The following is a 20,502-nucleotide window of genomic DNA, read 5'->3' on the forward strand; positions in this document are numbered from 1 at the left end:
AAGCAGTGGTATCAACGCAGAGTACTAGAGAGAGAGAGAGAGAGAGAGAGAGAGAGAGAGAGAGAGAGAGAGAGAGAGAGGGGATACAAAGAAAGGAGAATAAGAAAGAGAAGGAAAGAGAACAAAAAAGTACGTTTAACAACGCATCCCAGCAAACACAAAATATAACTGCTATGTAACATGTACGTATATAATGCTATATAACGTGCATGTCATATATAACGTACACATTAGTTGTAATTTCCCACTCATAGATGTACCATTTATAATATAACATATGTTATACTTTAATTATATTGTAATTATATCCCAGATAGCATCGATATTGTAGGATGCCAAAGATAATCAAATTTTTTCAGTTGGAATATAATTACAATATAACATATGTTATATATTACAAATATTACAATGAGTGGGAAATAACAACTAACGTGTACGTTACATGTAATATGCATGTTATAACGTGTTACATAGCAGTTATATATTTGTATTATTTAAAATGGGATACTTTTGTATATATGTATATGTGTGTACAAGGTGTTAAAAAAAAGTATGTTTCTCTATTTATTTTCTCCCAGGAAACGACAAATTTGCAGATCTCTCGAGTGTCATAAATTTTTGTTTAGATATTCTGAAAACATTGGTACGCAGTTTGGTGCGGAAGCGACTTGGCATTTAAGTATGTTTTTTTCAACTAATGGAGCGATTTTTTAGTGTGTCCAACTGCGAGATACGGGCGATTCTTTAATTTTTGACTGCGAGAAATGAGAGTGCAACAAATATCTATTAACAGTTAAGAAAAGTTTATTAGAAAAAATGTACGAGCATTCAAATATGGTCCGTGTTGTCATCAGTATTAAACATATCTTTTTTAAAATTCTTGACAATGAGCTCCAACGAAAAATTATTTGAATACTCATACATTTTTCCTCATAGTTGGACACGCTAAAAAATTCGTTTCATAGTTGCAAGAAGCGTATTTAAAGCTGCGAGGTCGTTTTTTATTCAAACTGTATGAATGTTTTTAAAATTTCTAAACAAAAGTTTTTGACGCCTGAGAGAGATCTGTTAATTTTTGTTTCTTGGAAGAAAAAAATAGCGAAACTTATTTTTGGTTTAACCTTCGTGTATAGGTGTGCGTGTGTGCGTGTGTGCTTGCGTGCGTACAGTGTCCCATGATTTAAAGTCATGGAATAATGATAATATAAAAATATAATATAATTATCTCTTTCACTCTTTCTATCTCTATTATGGTTCCTGCACACAGAATGCGGTAAAGCTTGTTGCGCGGCAAAAAGCAACGTGGCAAACAAAATTTACGCATAGAAAATGCATATAAATGAAGAATATTCAATAGAAATTATTTCCGTCTCGCGGAAAAGATTCAGTTCAATATTTTCCGCGCGGTGGAAGTTATATATCTATTATTTCTGTAATAGCAAGCATTCGATTGGCCACCACGTCACTTCTTGCCGCGCGGCAAGTTTTACCGCGTCCTGTGTGCAGGAGCTATTATAGTCTTTAAAATTTATAAAATATGATTTTTTCTATCTGACATTAATATTTTTTATTTTATTTTCAGGTACGCAGTAAAAATAAGGACGTTTGCAGATATTTAAATATAATAATAGTAATAATAATAATAATAATAATAATATATAGTTAAAATTAATTATTATATAGTTATAATTAGTTATGCATATATATATACTTATAATACGTTTAAGTTGTATTTGTATATTATTTAATAATTATTAAAATATAAACTTAACAATATATTTTAATTATTGAGATATATATATATATATATATATATATATATATTATATATTAATTTTGTACATAATAAAGATATTTGTAAATAATAAAGATATTTGATAAAATGATGATGATGATGATGATGATGATAATGTTGATGATGATATGCTGATTATGAAGATGATGATGATGATGATGATGATAATGATGACAATGATAATGATGATGATAACATTGATGACATTGATGATGATGATGATAATGATGACATTGATGACATTGATGACATTGATAATGATGATGATGACATTGATGACAATAATAATGATGATAATGATAATGATCACGAATAGTTGTAATATAGTTGAATTTTTTAATATATTATTTTAAATTGCATTGAAAAGAAACATTTCTTTTTCTTCATACATATTTGTATTTTAATTTTCAAAGAGTTTTAATTAACGCATAATTTTAATTATCGCACATATAATTTTGCTTTAATTATTATATCATCTAATATACATATCTTTTTTCTTTGTAATTGATATACGTATAAAATACATATACATACATTGTTTAAATTTTAATAATTTGTTTAAATCCAATAAAATATATATTTTAATAAAATATTTATATATACTTTTAAAAAATCGTGTGTAGGTGTGTATTTCTGTGCATATATACATATATATATATATATATATATATATATATATATAAATAGCGTAATATATCTATTTTTATAAATATTAAACTTTCGTAAAATGCCGAAACGCAAAATACAACGTACTTTAGAAGAAGAAGAAGAATTTCAACGACGATGTCGTGAAAGAAAAGCAGAGAATCAACATTGTCGTCGCCAAATTGTAAAAGTAAGAAATAATATACTAAAATCAGTTGATAACAGAAATCATTGTGTTGCTGGTACAATACATAATAATCATATAATAGAATTAGATGAAGAAATAGTTGGACAAAGTTCTGGAAATACTACATCAGTATGCCAGCAACGTTCTGCAGAATGTCAATCTCGTTATCGTTCACGACAGAGAAATCAACCTCGCTTAAATAATAATAATACTATGTCAATTAGTAATGTTGTTGAATATTATATTGGTTCTATGAACGTATCTTGTGTTCATTGCAAAGCAAAGCATTTTGCATCTGAAAAAGTATCTAACAAAGGAAACTCATTTCACGATTGTTGCAATCATGGTGCAGTACATTTACAACCATTACCTGAATTTCCTCAATTACTTCGTAATTTATTCGATGGTAGTCATATAAAATCTAATGATTTTAACATATTCGTAGTTATAATAGTTCGTTTTCATTTGCATCATTTAATGCTAATTTAATTAACTTTAACAATAGACGACCTGGTCCATATTGTTTCAAAATACAAGGACAAATTTATTATCAAATTAATACAGCATTATATGCTGCACAAAATGAAAGTCCTACTTATGGTCAACTTTTTATTGTGGATTCAAATGAAGCCATAGATCATCGTCTTAATCAAAATTCATATTTAGATTTTGAAGTTGTACAAAACCTTGAACAAATAATGCGAGAATTTAATGTATTTGCTCAATCTTATCAAATGATGGGTGAAGAATTAGAAAATCAACGACGTTTACAAACGGAATCAGGTGAATTATTACCTGAATTACAATTATTATTTACTTTAAAATCAGGTATGGATAGACGTCGATATAATGCTCAAAGAACTAATGAAGTTGCTGCTGTTTTTTGTACTACTGCTGATGGAGAAATTCCAGAGTCATACGTTACAATACGTAATAGAAATACTAAAACTTTACAAAATGTTAGTATTATGGATCCAAATGTTGAACCATGGATATATCCATTGTTTTATCCATATGGTACTCAAGGATGGCATTGTTATTTAACAAAAATAAATAGTGATAGACGAATAACTAGAGGACAATATATTAAATATCGTATGGCTATTCGTGATGAATTTAATGTTTTTTTATTAGGACGTCGCTTATTTCAGCAATGGCTTGTAGATAGATATGTAAAAATGGAAAAAGATAGAATTGATTATTGTAAAAATCATCAAAAAGAATTACGTTCCGAAACATACCAAGGATTAAGAGATTATTTACAAACTACGGTGAATAACTTAAATGGACGTATTGGAAAAATGGTTATACTTCCTTCCACGTTTATTGGATCGCCGCGTAATATGTTACAACATTATCAAGATGCAATGGCAATTGTTAGTAAATTTGGTAAGCCAGATCTTTTTATTACTATGACTTGCAATCCAAAATGGCGTGAAATCGAGGAAAATCTATTGTCTGGTCAACAAGCTTCTGATAGACCTGATATTTGTGCTCGTGTTTTTAACATTAAAAAAGATTATTTAATTGATTTAATTGTAAAGCAAAAATTTTTTGGTGAAGTAGCAGCATTTGTATACGTTATTGAATTTCAAAAACGCGGTTTGCCACATATTCATTTGTTGATTACTTTAAAATACAATTTTAAAATAACAACTCCACAAATTGTTGATAAATACATTTTTGCTGAAATTCCTGATCCTGATGAAAATCGTATTTTACATGATATAGTTATGAAACATATGATTCATGGACCTTGTGGCGATTGGTGCTTGGTAGATGGACGTTGTTCGAAACACTTTCCAAAACCATTTCTCGAAGAGACTAGAATGGATGAAAATGCTTATCCTTATTATCGTAGAAGAGATAATGGTAAAAATTTTGAACGTCCTGGCGGATATAAAGTTGATAATCGTTATGTTGTTCCATATTGTCCTATTTTATCGATTATATTTAATTGTCATATTAACGTTGAGGTAGTTTCAAGTATTAAATCGGTTAAATATTTGTATAAATATATTTATAAAGGACACGATGTTGCTGCTATAACCATTGAACCAGTAACAGAAAATGTAATTATTGATCATTGTTTAGAGAATTTCGAAACGAGTGATAAAACGGATAGTAATAGGAAGCGCGTGTTTGAATTAATTAGACTCGTTGAAACAAATAGTATTTTATTTTAAAGTAAAACACAGAAAGGAAGCGATCACAATTAAATCGCTCGCGACGAATAGAGAACGTAATTACCCTTACGGAAAAAATACTCAAAAAAACACTCAATTGAGTGTTATTAAAACACTCAAAATAACACTCAATTTGAGTGTTATTTCGGACGCTCAACTAGAGAGTGACACTCAACTTGAGTGTTTTTGAGTGTTACTCTCAATTTGAGTGTTAACTTCAGTATTATTCTCAACTGGAGAGTTAATTTGAGCGTTACTCTTAAGTTGAAAGTAACACTCAAATTAATTCTCAAGTTGAGAATAACACTCACGTTAAGAGTAACGCCAAACTTGTACTTTAATCTGAAACAGTTGTTACATTAAAATATAAGGTAAGAATAAACAGGATACACATAGTTCAATGAATAAACTACAGTATATGACAGGTTACAATCTGAAATCAAATGTTAGTTTAAGATATTTAATAGTCATAATAAATATATGAACATTTTTGTTAACAAATTGTTTGTTATAACCATTAAGTGCATGAAAAATAATAATGCATACATATATAAACAAACATTAAATGAGAATGAAATAAAATTAATGTTTTTATATAAATAATCAGTCTTTTATTGTGAAAATCTATACTTTTTGATATTATAAATTATTAATCAAATTAAAATTTTCTTTTTTTGATTAAAATTTAAAATATATAAACTTTAATTTAAATAATTTTATGTAATACAACATAAATTACTAAAAGTTTAAAATATAACATTTGCATGGTGTTCAACAAGAAATATTTTATATGTAAAAATATCTTCAATGGATGTTCAATTAATAATAGAAAAAAATGAGGTATTAATTGCATCTTAATATTAAGTACATTAACAAAAATATTACTTATAATTTTATTTAATACAACATAAACTAAAAGTTTAAAATATAACATCTGCATGATGTTCAAAAAGAAATATTTTATATGCAAAAAATAATCTCTTCAATGTATGTTTAATTAATAAAATTTAAATAAATGACTTATCAGATCAATTGCACCTTAGTATTAAATATTACTTATCATATAATTAAGTACATTAATATTATTCATAAAAAAATATTACTCATAATTTATTTAGAGTTATGACAATACTTCTTTTAATTTGTTCTGCTTTGCAGCATTTTTGCATTTGTTTTCTATTAGTTTTTTTAACAAAACCTCGATTTCCTCTTTTCTTTTTTCCGGAAATATCTTAACAGCATAATCTGAAAAAATTCAACCATTAAAAATTTTTTTGTTATTACAATAATATGTAATTATAAAACGAATTAATTCTGCAGTATTAGACACAACAAATTGATTTATAAACTATTGCAATTTTAAGTCGTTTCTGATAGACACCACCTCGCTAGTTGAAGATAAAAATAGAAATATTTACAATATGTTACATTTAATGTATAAAATAATTCTTGAAGTTACAATTTATAACGTTCAATTAATACATTTTAATCAAATGTGTACCCAACTAATAAAACCATTATAAAAACATTACACCAATTTTTGAAAAATAAATTCTACCGTGTTTATAAAATGATACATTTAGTACAGTTATAATAAATAATTTAGATTACTTATAAAAGTTGTAAAAGTTGTAAAGTATTAGATTTTGGAAAAATTTTGATGGAGATGAGCTTTAATAATATATTTTTATAAATACAGACTTACCCACTATAGCTTTTTGTTTATTTGTATCTAGTTCAGGTTTTGCTATTTCAACAGATTTACCCTTTTTTCCGCTTCTAGAACAGGAAGCGAAATCTGCTTTGGTATATAAAGCATTTAATAAATCTAACAAGAGGTATCTCTCATTTTTCTTTTGGATTTTTTCAAGAATACTTTGAAGTATTTTCACACCATATCCAAGATCCATCTATTTTATGTAAAAAATATACAATAAAACTTAAAATTCAGACATAAATTATATTTTTAAATAAATATATTAAGTAAATATATTTCTGTAAAAAAGTGTAAATTACTTTTTTAAGTCGGACTATTTTTTTACACCTTTTTACATTTTTTCACGTTAATATTAAATTTTTAGCAACTTTTTTTTAACTCTTTATATTTGTTACAGAAATAATTTTCTCCGGTATTTTATTTTGTTTATGATATAGTGTATGAGTGCTGCATGTGAATTGTCAGTGTATTAAATAAAATTGGAGATTTTAAGAAAAAATAATTATAAGTAAACTCAGTCGTACATTTAAAAAAATTATATCGTTAAAATATTTTTTATTTAAATTTAATGGCTAAAAAATAATATGAAAACGACTTCTATATAGTGTGTAAAAAAGTGTAAATATTTGTCCAAATTTAGACAATAGTTTTTATTTTTTAATAACTTTTTACACTTTATTTCACTTTTGTTGTACTTTTTTTTTTCACTTTTTTATTTTGAAAAAATATGTATATGAAATAATTTAATTATTAGTTTTATAATTAAATGTTAAAGAGCTAAAATAATAATAATAATAATAAATATAATAAATAGTAATAATAAATAATAACAACTATCAACTATCTCACCAATACTGCATTTTCTGAATTATTCAATGGCTTTGTAAGTGTATTTGAAGTTACATTGGGATCTGATGATTGTGAGTGGTCCGATGATTTTGTAAGTTTATCTGAAGTTACTTTGGGTTTAGATTCTAACACAGTGCTCTTCTAATATATTTGAAAAAGATAATATATTTGAAAAAGTACTCAATATAATGTTAAAATTGTTTCAATAATAATGAATATTATAACTTACCAATAAGTTTTCCGAATTAATATTTGGTTTAACATTATTAACATTGTCTGAAATATTTTCGTCGGCGTCGTTTACATTATGACAGTCTGAAAGATTTGCATCATCTACCTCTAATGTATTAATCTGGGAAATATATAAATATAAAAAATATATTTAAAAAATATAAATATTTTTATAAAAAATTCTTGTAACAGTAAAAAATTATGTATACATATACTACATATTTTACAATTATATAATTTTTTACCATAAAATATATTAAGAAATCTTACCATTGATGATGAATTTGTATATTTTTTAAATGGTTTTTCATTTTTAATTTTGATTTCTTTTGACACCTCAGATTGAATTTTTTCTGATATCGGTGAACTTTCAAGATCACATTTTTCAAGTTCATTGCTTTCTTGTATAAGCTCTAAATCATTTTTATAATTGCCACTCAATACTTTTTGTTTTAAAGATGACACTTTATTTGTACCCAAATAAGTATCCTATTAAAATTGTAAAAATATATAAAGAATATTATAATATTAGATATTTTTTCATGTTTTTATTTAAATGAAGACATGCTTTTTCGTAGCATTTCTTGTGCACAATGTAAATTTTGCAAAAGTTTTGTATATATTTTTATATATTTTTATATATTATATATATCTAAAATTAATCCTTGTGATCCATACCTGAACATTATAACAGACAGAACACACAAAGTGTATTTCGTTTAAAACCGTTCTAGTACGTTGCAAATCATCTAACAGTTTTTTTGCTTCATTTTGTGCAAACAATATATCTGGAAAATAAATACTTATAGATAATAAAATAAAATTTTATTAATACAAAATACCATTATACGTATAGAATTTTATATTTTTGAAGTAGAAATTAGTAGCCTTACTTTTGCAGTGCACAACTTCTTCTTTTAATTTTTTATTTTCCATTGTTAATATTCTTAAATCAGTCTGTAATTGTGATTTACTCTTTGTAATTACAGGCTCTTCTTCAGACGTAGCACTTTCACTTTCACTTTCACTGATTATGTCTTCTAACTAAAATTATATACAGATTTGTTTTAATAAAAATGTTTAATATTTTTAAAATGTTTAAAATTTTATATTATCTTATTCTAATATGTTTTTAAAATTTTTTAAATACCTCATTATCATCAATTTTTGTCTTATTTTTATTAGTTTGTAGTATTTCGTTCAAAATTGTGCCACTTCTCTTTTGAGCTACAATTTTTCTAAGTGATTGCTTTTCTTTTTTATTAGACTGAAAATAAAATTTGTATAAAAAATATAACAAATCATATGTAAGGTAATACACACACAACAAAATATAAAATATATTAATCGAAAAATAATTAAATTTAGCCATAACAATTTTAAATAGAAGTTAACATAAATAATAGAAATGAAACCTTTTTAATAAATTTATCTGTCTTGCTTGTAGATGCAGCATATTCTGTGTCATCAAAAGATTTTTTCATTATAAGGTGTCTATTATGCTTTGTTGTACTAATAACATTATTTTTTTGTAATAAATCTAATTCAGCACTCATGTTCGTCCAGTCTAATATAAAGAAAATTATATATAATTATGCCATTAATAATTTTTTTATTTTATAAATATATTTACACTTGTTGTTTTCTTTTTGTTATTAAGAGGAACATTAAACAATTATAGGCTATTAAAATTTATTTTTAAAATAATCACTCACCACCAAATCCAAGAACCTTTACAGCATGAACCTCCCAGTCCTTGTCTGTCAAACCTTTAAAGATGGTTTTCATTTTCCGAGCTGATTGTACATCACATTTTGGCCAAACTATTTCCACCTCTTTTTTGCTTTCAATAATATTATTCAGCTCTTCTTCGGTCACGGTTTCATTTAGCCAGCACGTATAACCTATGGCTAACGCCTCGTCTTCGTTTGAAAATTCTACTAATATGCATGATTTATTGTCTATCATCCAGAGCCTCTTTTCCATTATTCCTTTTCTATCGTTCAAACAGATGTTAATAGCAATAAAACTTCACTTATTTTGCACACGTGTACCGGTTATATATACACAATAGACGAAAATTTCGTGTATTGATTTTCGATAACTTGATCGTAAAGGCTTTTCGCCTTTTGTGACAACGATATGAGTGATTTTTTGGAGGGAATACTTCGTGTTCCTTCTACGTTTCCGAACGCACACCGAGTGTTTTCGAACGATTGGTATAGGCGCCAGGCGCCAGTGTGTACATTATATTGATCTTTGTTGGTTATGTGAGGTTAAGTGATCGTAAATATATTTTTTGTATTTATTCATTTCATTTTTCTTTATTTTGAATAGTAGCATTAATAAAAATATGAATAAACGTGGCCCTTATTTTCAATATCTAAAAGATCCATCTGTGCTTGTACCATATACAACTATTTATGACCGTATTACAAAAAATGAGAATGGACTAGTAGGTCAACCACAGGTACGTACAATTCTATTTATATAATAGTTAAAACTTTGTTTAATTTTATAAAGTAATTAAAATAATTATAAGTATAAAATAATTATAACTATAAAATAATTATAAAATATCTGTTTAAGAAAAGCATAAAATTTTACTTTTGATGTAAATTTTAATAATAATTGTTTTTTATTTTTTTAACAGGAAAACGATGAGAACGATCAAATTCATAACGAACAGCAGGAAAATGAACAATTAAACATGCAAGTAGATGAGTTTCATCAAGACAATCATTATGATAGAGAGGTATATATAACGTAATATTTTCGTGTAATATATGTACAATTTAATATATTGTTTTGATTTATTATGCGCGTAGTTTTGCATTAAGAAATTTTATGAAACATATATAAAAATATATTTTAAAAATTAATTAAACCAGCAGTATAATAATATAACAATAACGAATTTAAACTTGATGTATATTTTAACAATGTTATAAGGAAAAAGAGTTGTAGATATATGTACATAAACTTTATAAAATATGAGTATTTGTATATATTAAGAATATTTATGTTTGAATAGATGCTAAATCAAATGGATATAGATGAGCCATATGAAAATTTATTTCATGATGACGACGTTGAAGAAAATGAAGAGAGTGATGAAGATGATGAGCCTTAAATAAATGTTGAATTACACGAGAATCCTAATAATAATGTACACGTTATAAATGATCGTGAAGATCAAAGAAATGAGGTGAGTCCAATTACTTCAATTATTTGCTTATTTATTATGCCTGCTGACGTAACTTTACTTACTTTTATTTGCCTACTCCCGGGTTAAATTTTTTCAAATTTTATCAAATTTTTTCAAATTTTATCAAATTTTTTTGTTGAATTTTTAAATAAACTTAAGCATGTGGAAATAATGTTATCTTATAATTAAATAAAAATATATTTTAGTTGCAAAATTTTAATTTTTTTATTGCGTTCCAATTTAATTGCAGTATTTATGTAATTTTTTCAGGAAAGAGTACCTATTTATCCAGGAGCTTCACTTACAAAGGAAGAAAGTAATCTTCTTATAATGAGTTTCATGATTCGACATAATTTATCAGATGTTGCATTAGAAGATCTTTTAGAACTTATTAATTGTCACATTCCAAGAACACTAAACGAATCAAAGTATAAGTTTCTAAAAGAGTTTTCTAAAACCGCAGATATTAAAACATTTTATTATTGTCCAGACTGCTTGAGCCTATTAAATTTTGGAACTGCTCGACGCGTAACATGTACATCTTGTCGTACAATTTTTCTTCAGAATTCTTTAAAACGAAATGGACACTTCTTTTTACATATATCTTTAAAGGATCAATTCTGTAATTTATTTTCTGGACCACTATTTAATGAATTACAAAGAGATTGTCGAGAACGACATATACTTTCTGATGTAACAAGTGGCAGAGTATATAAAATGTTAAGAGAAAAACGAATAATTTCCAATTACGATATATCTCTTCAGTGGAATGCTGATGGTGTGCAAACTTTCAAATCATCAAAAGTATCAATGTGTCCATTACAAATATCAATAAATGAATTAAATTATCGCTTAAGAAAAGAAAACATTCTTCTGGCTGGTATATGGGCTGCTACAGAAAAACCTGTTTTAAATATATTTTTAAAGCCGTTTATTGACGAATTAAAAGATCTTCATACTAATGGGTTTGAATGCTTGCCACCTAATTTTAATGAACCAATTACGATCAAAGTGCATACAATTCTCGCTCCTGTAGATTCCGTAGAGAGATGTGCATTGCAAAATATTCACCAATTTAATGGTAGATATGGCTGCTCATTATGTTTAAATCCAGGCGAACATGTCCCGATAGGAAATGGTTATACGCGCGTATATAGGGGAGGAGAAGGAAAAAAAAGAACGAAAAATCAGCATAGGAGAGATGCTATAAAAGCAGAAACAGAAGATACGATTGTCAATGGAGTTAAAGGTGTTTCCTTACTAATGCTTTTACCTATTTTTAACATCATTACATCTTTTCCTCCAGAGTATATGCACAGTGTTTTACTTGGAGTGGTAAAACTATTTCTGTCAACTTGGATTGATCCAAAAAACTGTAGTAAGCCGTGGTACATTGGAACAAAAACGCAAATCTTAGATAATAAATTATCAGAAATATTACCACCGTGTGAAATAACACGTACAATCAGTGAGTAATATAAGTCAATGGAAAGCTTCAGAATTTAAAAATTTTTTAATTTATTATTCTCTGCCTTGTCTAAAAGATCTGCTTCCTTCAATTTTTTACAAACATTGGTTTTTACTCGTCTATGCTATTTATGTATTTGATAGTGAAAAAATTGAAAGTCAAGCATATGAAAATGCTACAAGAGCAATAAAAAAATTTGTGAATAACACTGAAATGTTATACGGAATGGAGCTAATGAAATTTAATATGCATTTATTGTTGCATATACCCAAGTCAGTTCAAAATTTTGGAGCTTTATGGGCATGGTCTGCCTTTCCTTACGAGAGTAACAATTTTGTTTTAAGAAGTATGTTGCATAGTTCTCAAACAATTTTGCAACAAATTTGCAAATCATATTTAAGATTTCAAACAGTGAAATACATAGATTCTTTTTCTAAAGCAAATTGTAATGTAGAAGGTAAAAATTTGTACTTGAAAATGTTAGGAAATTATAGAAATAGAACTGGACATAAGATAATCGATGACAATCGTTTAATTATATTTGGAAATGGTAAGGTTGTGACCTTAAAACTTATTGAAAAGTTATCGATTCAAGCGCTTATAGCAGAAAACATTCAAAATGATGCTGTATCCTATGAAAGATTTATTTTCAATAATGTTTTATATCACTCAAGTACATATGGAAAATTATCTAAGCGAAATAATAGTATCATTGAGACAACATTTGGAATCTTTATAAAAATCACGGGAATTGTTTGTGTTACAACATTGAACAACGTGGAAAAATACGTAATTATTGGAAAATCTTTTGAAGTATTATTAAATGACGTTTTATGTACATATAGGTATATTTCGTCATCAAGTTACTCTCACTCAGTCAGAGAAACTAATAACGTTACGACTTGTTTACCAAAAAATATTTGTAATAAATGTATTCTTTTACCGTGTAACGATAAGTTTTACATAATGAAATTAGTAAATAAAATAGAAACTGATTAATATATGTGTGCATTTATTATTAAAAGGAATATTTATTATATTAATAAATTATAAACTTTGTACTTTTAATACATATATGGCATATGTATTTATTATATTTATCAATATTTTTCATATTATTAAGTAATATTTTATCTAATATATGTTTCGTTTAGTGTACTATATATTTTAATCTTTTTTCCATTTGTATATTGTAATAGCATTGTAATAAATATATTACTGTTAAAAACATTATTAATTTCTAGTTTACTTAAAAAAAAATTTTTAATATATATTTTTCATTTAAAACAGATTTTATTAAATTGTGCAACTGCATTTTACTTTATTTATTTTAAAAATTTAAACGCAATTATTTTTAAGCAGTGTTCAAATATTTGCGGGCGTTTGCATTCAACATTTCAACGTTAATATTTAATTATGAGAGTTTATACTTAAGTGACTTCAGAATATTCAATCTTGAGAATAATTCTAAAAGATTTAAAGTTTACACTCATCTATTGAGTGTCATACCCAAGTTTTGAGAGTGAACTTTTAAATGTTCAGCGTTTACACTCATCTATTGAGTGTCATACCCAAGTGTTGAGAGTAAACTTTCAAATGTTTAGGGTTTATACTCAAACTTGAGTGTGAACACTCAGTCATTGGGTGTACACACTCAATATTCTAACGTAAACACTCAATTTTTGGGTGTAAACACTGAAGATTAAGTATTTACACTCAAACATTAAGTGTATACACCCAAATTTCAGAGTAAACTCCCAAATTAAGTGTTAACACTCTATATTTAAGTGTTTTTTCCGTAAGGGTATACTCGAGAAAGCGACAGGCGTGTAAGCTTGAACGGTCTGTAGCGAACTGAACTTATTTTCCCGAATATATGTGTGTCAAGGACTCGTCGCGAAACTGTTATTATAACAGCTGATTCGACAGCTTCGAGGCCTGGCGAGACGCGCGGTAAGACGCGCGAGGCTCGAAAAAAGGTAAACAGAGTTCGTCGAGAAATTGAGCCAATGCATGGTTTTCTCGAGAAATCGATAATCTCGAAATACAGACAATAACAGACACGCAGACAAGATAACAGAATAATCGGTTTTAAATCGAATACATAATTAAAAGGAAAATGTTTTAACATTACCGCCCGCCTCAGGGGCGTGACGAACGCCGCTGAAATAGAAAATAATGGTTTTGTAATTGCTATATACAGAGCAGATAGACATTAACCGAATGAATAAAGTATTTACAGCTGAGAGAATGATTGTAATGCATCGAAATAATACAAAGATGTACGAAGAACGAATGACGTAAATGGCAGAAGACGCGAACTAATTCCGTAGCAATTTGACAAAAACCGTGTTGCACGCTTTATGCCTCAATTGGGAGCGGGCATAGTTTGACGATCGGTCTTTTCAATTCTGAAGTAGCGGTTCGTACGGTAACGACGCGTATTCGACCGTCAGAACCGGGATGGATCGCAGTTACTCGCGCTAACGGCCACTTTGACGGTGGAAATCGCTCGTCGGAAATCAATATGAGAGAACCGATTGAAATCGAGTTTGACGATTGTTGCCATTTGTTACGAGTTTGCAACCGCTGTAGATACTCGGTTGACCATCGATGCCAGAATCGTTCGAGCATGTTGCGAAGCAGTTGCCAACGTGACAATCGCGAAATCGGCGTGTCTGCTAAGGAGACGTCCGGAATGATGATTAAGGACTCGCCGACGAGAAAATGCGCGGGTGTTAACGCGTTGACGTCGGCAGGATCATCGGAGAGAGCGCAAAGCGGTCGCGAATTCAACACGGCCTCGATTTGTGCGAGCAAAGTACTGAACTCTTCGTAGGTGAGTGCGGACTCGCCGAGAACGCGTCGAAGATGAAATTTTGCTGATTTCACGGCGGCCTCCCATTTACCACCGAAGTGTGGAGCGGAGGGAGGATTAAACCTCCACGTAGTGCCGTCGGCGGCGAGGAGATTAGCGAGCTCTGCGACTTCGTCGGACGCGGAATGGAACATGCGACGGAGTTCCGCATCGGCGCCAACAAAATTTGTGCCGCAATCGCTTGCGAGAGTGCTGCATCGGCCGCGTCGGCTGATAAATCGTCGGTATGCGGCGATGAATCCCTGCGTGGAGTAGTCCGTGGCGAGTTCCAGGTGGACCGCTGATGTGGCGAAGCACACGAAGACTACGAGCCTTTGTAGGTGCGGCCAGCACGTCCACGCCAAGTGCGGAGATTAAACGGACCGGCATAATCCACTCCGGAATTTAAGAAGGGGCGCGTTGGTGTCACGCGCGGAGTTGGAAGAGCGCCCATCATCTCGCTGGCGGTGACCGCTCGGTGTCTAACGCATCGGACGCATGAAGGCACTGACTGGAGAGCGACCGCCGAGGATCCAGAACTGCTGCCGCAGTGTCGCCAGGACGACCTGCACTCCTCCATGAAGCGTCTGTTGGTGCAGATCTGAAATGATGAGACGTGAGAGAGGAGAGTCACGAGGCAAGATAGCAGGATGTTTACTGTCCGCATCCAACAGTGAATTTTTGAGGCGTCCTCCGACGCGAAGAATGCCCTCGGAATCGGTGAATGGTGAGAGCTTTAAAAGTGGATGTGACCGAGGGAGACCAGCCTTCTTAGAGCAGAGTTCCAGTTCCCGACCGAAATAAGCCTCTTGCGTTGCTTTCACCCAGAACGTTCGGGCGTGAAGGATCTCGTCTGCGGTGAGCGTCGAAGAGGAAGGACACTCGATGCCCTTGAAGTGGGCAGCTGCTCGCATAATCCATGCCGTGGTCCGGAGGAGCGATTTTAGCTGCGAAAATCGATCTATGAGATCCCAGTAATCAGGTGGTGTGCTTACCAGCGAAATGTGGAAAGATTTCTGCGGACGCTCTTCAAGGTCGGCTGATTGGTCGACGGGAGGCACTCCTGACGGCCATCCAACAGAGGGACCTTGAAGCCACGACGGACCATGCCACCAGAGATGATGATGCTGCAGTTGATGAGGAGAGACTCCACGAGACAGACAGTCCGCCGGCTTATCTACTCCAGCGACATGATGCCAGCGAGCATCGGGAACTAGCTCCTGGACAGCGGCCACTCTATTGGATACGTACTCCTTCCACTTCGACGGATGTCCTTTGATCCACGCAAGGCTGATGGTTGAGTCGGTCCACAGGTGGATAGGCACGTGGTGAAGTTCGAGATTATCTCGAATTCGAGCGAGAAGTCGAGTCAGCAAGACGGCAGCCGAGAGCTCCAGTCGAGGAATTGTTTGTCGCTTGATTGGAGCGACCTTGCTCTTAGCGGCGAGAAGCACAATCTTGGCATCGGCGTATTCGTGGAAGGTTCTGACGTAGATGACAGCTCCGAGTGCGTCTTGAGAAGCATCGGAGAATCCGTGGATTTCCACGCCTGATGCAGATTGAGAAGTGCCGATCCATCGCGGAATTGAGAAGTCGGAAACGCTCTTCAAGCTATCGTCGAAGATGACCCACTCATTAGCGAGAGATGGAGGTAGTGGATCGTCCCATCCGATTTGCGATGTCCAGAGTCGTTGGATGAATATTTTTCCCACGATGGTGACCGGTGCGAGCCATCCGAGAGGGTCAAAAATTTGAGCGATGCGAGACAGCGTAGATAGTTTTGTGAGCGTACGAGGAGACTCTGACAGGCTCACGCGAAATGTGAAGGTGTCATTCGCTGGAATCCACGTGAGGCCGAGAGTTCGAGCTGCTGTAGAAAGTTCTCGAGCGGATGACGGGTTGGAAGTCGTCGAAATACCTGAGAGGATAGAGTCCTCGTTGGCTGTCCACTTTTGTAGCTGAAAGCCGCCCGCCCTGAGGAGTTGAATTAACTGAAGAGCTTTATTAGTTGCTTCTTGCGGAGTGTCTGCACCTGAAAGGATGTCGTCGACATACGTTTCCTGCCGTAAGATCTTAGCAGCTTGCGGAAGAGTATGTTCTTCGTCGTCGGCGAGCTGTTGAATGACGCGAAGTGCGAGATACGGTGCGCAAGTGAGGCCGTAGGTCACCGTATTGAGCTGGAACTCTTGAGGCTCTCCGACGTCCCTCCATAAGATGCGTTGGAAATCTCGATCTTCCTCGTGAATCACGATCTGCCGATACATTTTTATTATGTCGGTGGCGAAGACAAAGGCGTGAGTGCGCCAGCGGAGAAGGACGGCTTCAAGATCTAGTTGCAGCTTTGGTCCGGCGTGAAGACAGTCATTGAGTGAAGCGCCGGACGAGGTCTTTGAGGAGCCGTTAAACACAACTCGCAATTTTGTCGTGGAACTGGAGTCGCGAAGAACTCCATGATGCGGAAGGTAGACTGGAGAAATCCTGCTGGTCGTCGATGCTCGTCGCATGTGTCCCAAGGTCTCGTATTCCGTCATGAATTCGATGTACAGCTTTCCGAATGACGGATTGCGTTGAATTTTATGTTGAGCCGTCATGAGGAGACGAGCTGCAGAAGCTCGGGACTCTCCTAGCTGCTGGTGCGTTGACCGAAATGGCAAGCGTACAATGTACCGTCCGGTGCTGTCGCGAGAGTGAGTCTTCGAGAAGTGATCTTCGCATTCAAGTTCGTCTGGAGTGAGATGTTTAGATGTTGACGAAGTGACTTCTTCTTGAAGCCAGAATCTTTGCAACTGATCATGAAGATTGACGGTGTCGATGGTTTGGATGGAGAAAGATGTCGAGTGAGATGCAGATGCTGAAGAGCCCACAGGTCCGGAAATGATCCATCCGACAGATGTTTCTTGAGCGACGGGAGCGTTCGATGGTCCTCGCTTAATGGATCCGCACAGCAGTGATCCATAAACATCAGCGCCCAAAATGATGTCGATACCACCGGGTACAGCGAAATTTGGATCGGCCAATGGTAAATTGGCGAGATGAGTCCATGATGTCGTCACTACCTTTTGGATCGGAATGCGACCAGTGACCCGAGGCAGAACAAATCCGAGACGTTGACTTCGATAAGTGGATTGATGCATGATCGAAGGCGAAGAGCTACAACCCCGCGAGTTGATCCAACTTTTTGGGAGCCGACGCTTATGATGGGCACGGATGCACGACCGCGTGGAAGACGTAGTAGTTGAACCAATGATTCCTGAATAAGAGAGACTTCTGAGCCTTGATCAAGGAGTGCTCGAATCTTGATGTCCTCTCCATGCTCGGCAACTAGCGTCATGCAAGCGGTTGCAAGGAGAACTTGCGGACGCTCGCATAAAACGGCAGCGTGATGCGAATGCACAGCCGGGGTGGTGGATGTACCCGATGATGAAGCGCAGGACGCCGTGGAGGAGTTCGTTGAAGTGGTTACAATGGATGACGAAGAGGCATCTCGATGAAGTAACGTGTGATGCTGACCTTTACAATGTCGACATCTCTTGACGGTGCGACACTCGACCAGACGATGAGATCCCAGACAATTGAAACACAAGTTCTTACGGTGAACGAAATCCTGTCGTTCGTTGAGCGGCTTTGAAGCAAACTCCGAGCACGACGCGATGTAATGTGCGGCGCTGCAAAAGGTGCACTTTGATCCACTCGTCACGATGGCATGAGACCGAGCTGCTGACCTTGTTTTCGCGTTCGAGTTTGATGCTGTGAGCTGTGGTTTTGAAATGCGAGACTGGACCGTTTCTAGTGCCCGAATACGTCCCTCAAAAAATAGTTCAAGTTGATCGAAGGTGGCGAGTTCATTGGAGTTTCCTTGCTCGAGCTCCCAGCTTTCCAACGTATGTGCGTCGAGACGTCGAGTGACAATGTAGACAGTAAGAATATCCCAATAATCGGTAGGCGCACCGAGAGACTGCAAGGCACCAAGCGATTCCTTAACCGTCGAAAGTAGCTTCTTGAGATCTGAGCTTGATTTTTGAGTGAGCGGTTTTAACTTGAAGATGCGATCTAAATACGTTGATACTAGGATGCGCCGATTCTCGTATCGAGAAGTCAGAGCTTGCCAAGCGCGCGAGAAATTCTCGGCTGTCACCGAAATGTTTGCGAGATACCGAGCTGCTTCTCCGGATGTTTGAGCCTTAAGGTAGTGAAGTTTTTCGACGCATGAAATATCCCGGTTTGAGCCAACCATCGAATGGAATAAATCGCGAAACGACGGCCAATCGTGATAATCACCGGAGAATTTAGGTAGAGTGATTTTTGGAAGCGCGCGACACGATCCAGAGTGCGAATTCTTACTTTGAATAGAATCATTCGGATCTTCGATTTTCTCGAGAAGCGGTTCACGAATCTGCATGAGGCTGGATTTAGAATCGTAATAAGCTTCTTCGCATTTAGCATACAAATCATCCGCGAAATAATCATGCTTACGCAACTCATCCTTGAGGCTTCCGACGAGTTTGTCGTGGTTGCTTTGAAATTTGTCCCAATTCGCATCGAGAGATTGAATCCGTGCGTCAAGGGTAAATCGGTTGATTTTATCCGTTCCAAGCTTCTTAGTGTTATCGAAGGCTCGAGCGATGACACCGAAGAGATGACTTTGCTTTTCGATGACAGAGGCGATTGTTGACATCTTGAGGAATCTTCTAGAAAGGTCACTAGCACCGTTTGAACCACTTAACTTTTAACGGTCACAAATTGATGATGCGTGTGAGCGATGCGAATGCAGTTGAGAGAGGCGGCGTTTCACTATGACACTGCGAGAGAGTACTGGCAATAAGTGCACGAGCGAACGTTTGCGAATACAAACGAGAGCGAGAACGTTACCGAGTGTCTGTAGATTATCCGGCTCGAAGGACCAAAAATGTTTAGAGAATTTCGAAACGAGTGATAAAACGGATAGTAATAGGAAGCGCGTGTTTGAATTAATTAGACTCGTTGAAACAAATAGTATTTTATTTTAAAGTAAAACACAGAAAGGAAGCGATCACAATTAAATCGCTCGCGACGAATAGAGAACGTAATTATACTCGAGAAAGCGACAGGCGTGTAAGCTTGAACGGTCTGTAGCGAACTGAACTTATTTTCCCGAATATATGTGTGTCAAGGACTCGTCGCGAAACTGTTATTATAACAGCTGATTCGACAGCTTCGAGGCCTGGCGAGACGCGCGGTAAGACGCGCGAGGCTCGAAAAAAGGTAAACAGAGTTCGTCGAGAAATTGAGCCAATGCATGGTTTTCTCGAGAAATCGATAATCTCGAAATACAGACAATAACAGACACGCAGACAAGATAACAGAATAATCGGTTTTAAAT

The 20,502-nt window shown here is 33.7% G+C and overlaps 3 protein-coding genes across 3 annotated transcripts; 1 reads left to right on the plus strand and 2 right to left on the minus strand.

Moving 5' to 3' along the window:
• The first annotated feature begins 10,792 nt into the window (after positions 1 to 10,792).
• On the plus strand, positions 10,793 to 12,294 carry LOC145948448 (uncharacterized). Its single transcript, XM_083058132.1, has 3 exons — positions 10,793 to 10,818; positions 11,089 to 11,134; positions 11,431 to 12,294. The coding sequence occupies exons 1-3, from the start codon at positions 10,793 to 10,795 to the stop codon at positions 12,292 to 12,294; spliced, it is 936 nt and encodes a 311-aa protein (XP_082914258.1).
• Positions 12,295 to 14,647: 2,353 nt separating this feature from the next.
• Positions 14,648 to 15,298, minus strand: LOC145948449 (uncharacterized). The gene has a single exon (XM_083058133.1). The coding sequence runs from the start codon at positions 15,296 to 15,298 to the stop codon at positions 14,648 to 14,650; it is 651 nt and encodes a 216-aa protein (XP_082914259.1).
• Positions 15,299 to 15,625: 327 nt separating this feature from the next.
• On the minus strand, positions 15,626 to 19,818 carry LOC145948450 (uncharacterized). Its single transcript, XM_083058134.1, has 2 exons — positions 18,319 to 19,818; positions 15,626 to 18,199 (listed from the first exon to the last, which is right to left on the minus strand). Exons 1-2 carry the CDS (start codon positions 19,816 to 19,818, stop codon positions 15,626 to 15,628), a joined length of 4,074 nt encoding a protein of 1,357 aa, XP_082914260.1.
• Between the last annotated feature and the right edge of the window lie 684 nt (positions 19,819 to 20,502).

Source organism: Prenolepis imparis, unplaced genomic scaffold (genome assembly GCF_030444845.1).
Source record: "Prenolepis imparis isolate NDT839.2.m4 unplaced genomic scaffold, iyPreImpa1.0 SCAF_395, whole genome shotgun sequence".
NCBI lineage: Eukaryota > Metazoa > Arthropoda > Insecta > Hymenoptera > Formicidae > Prenolepis > Prenolepis imparis.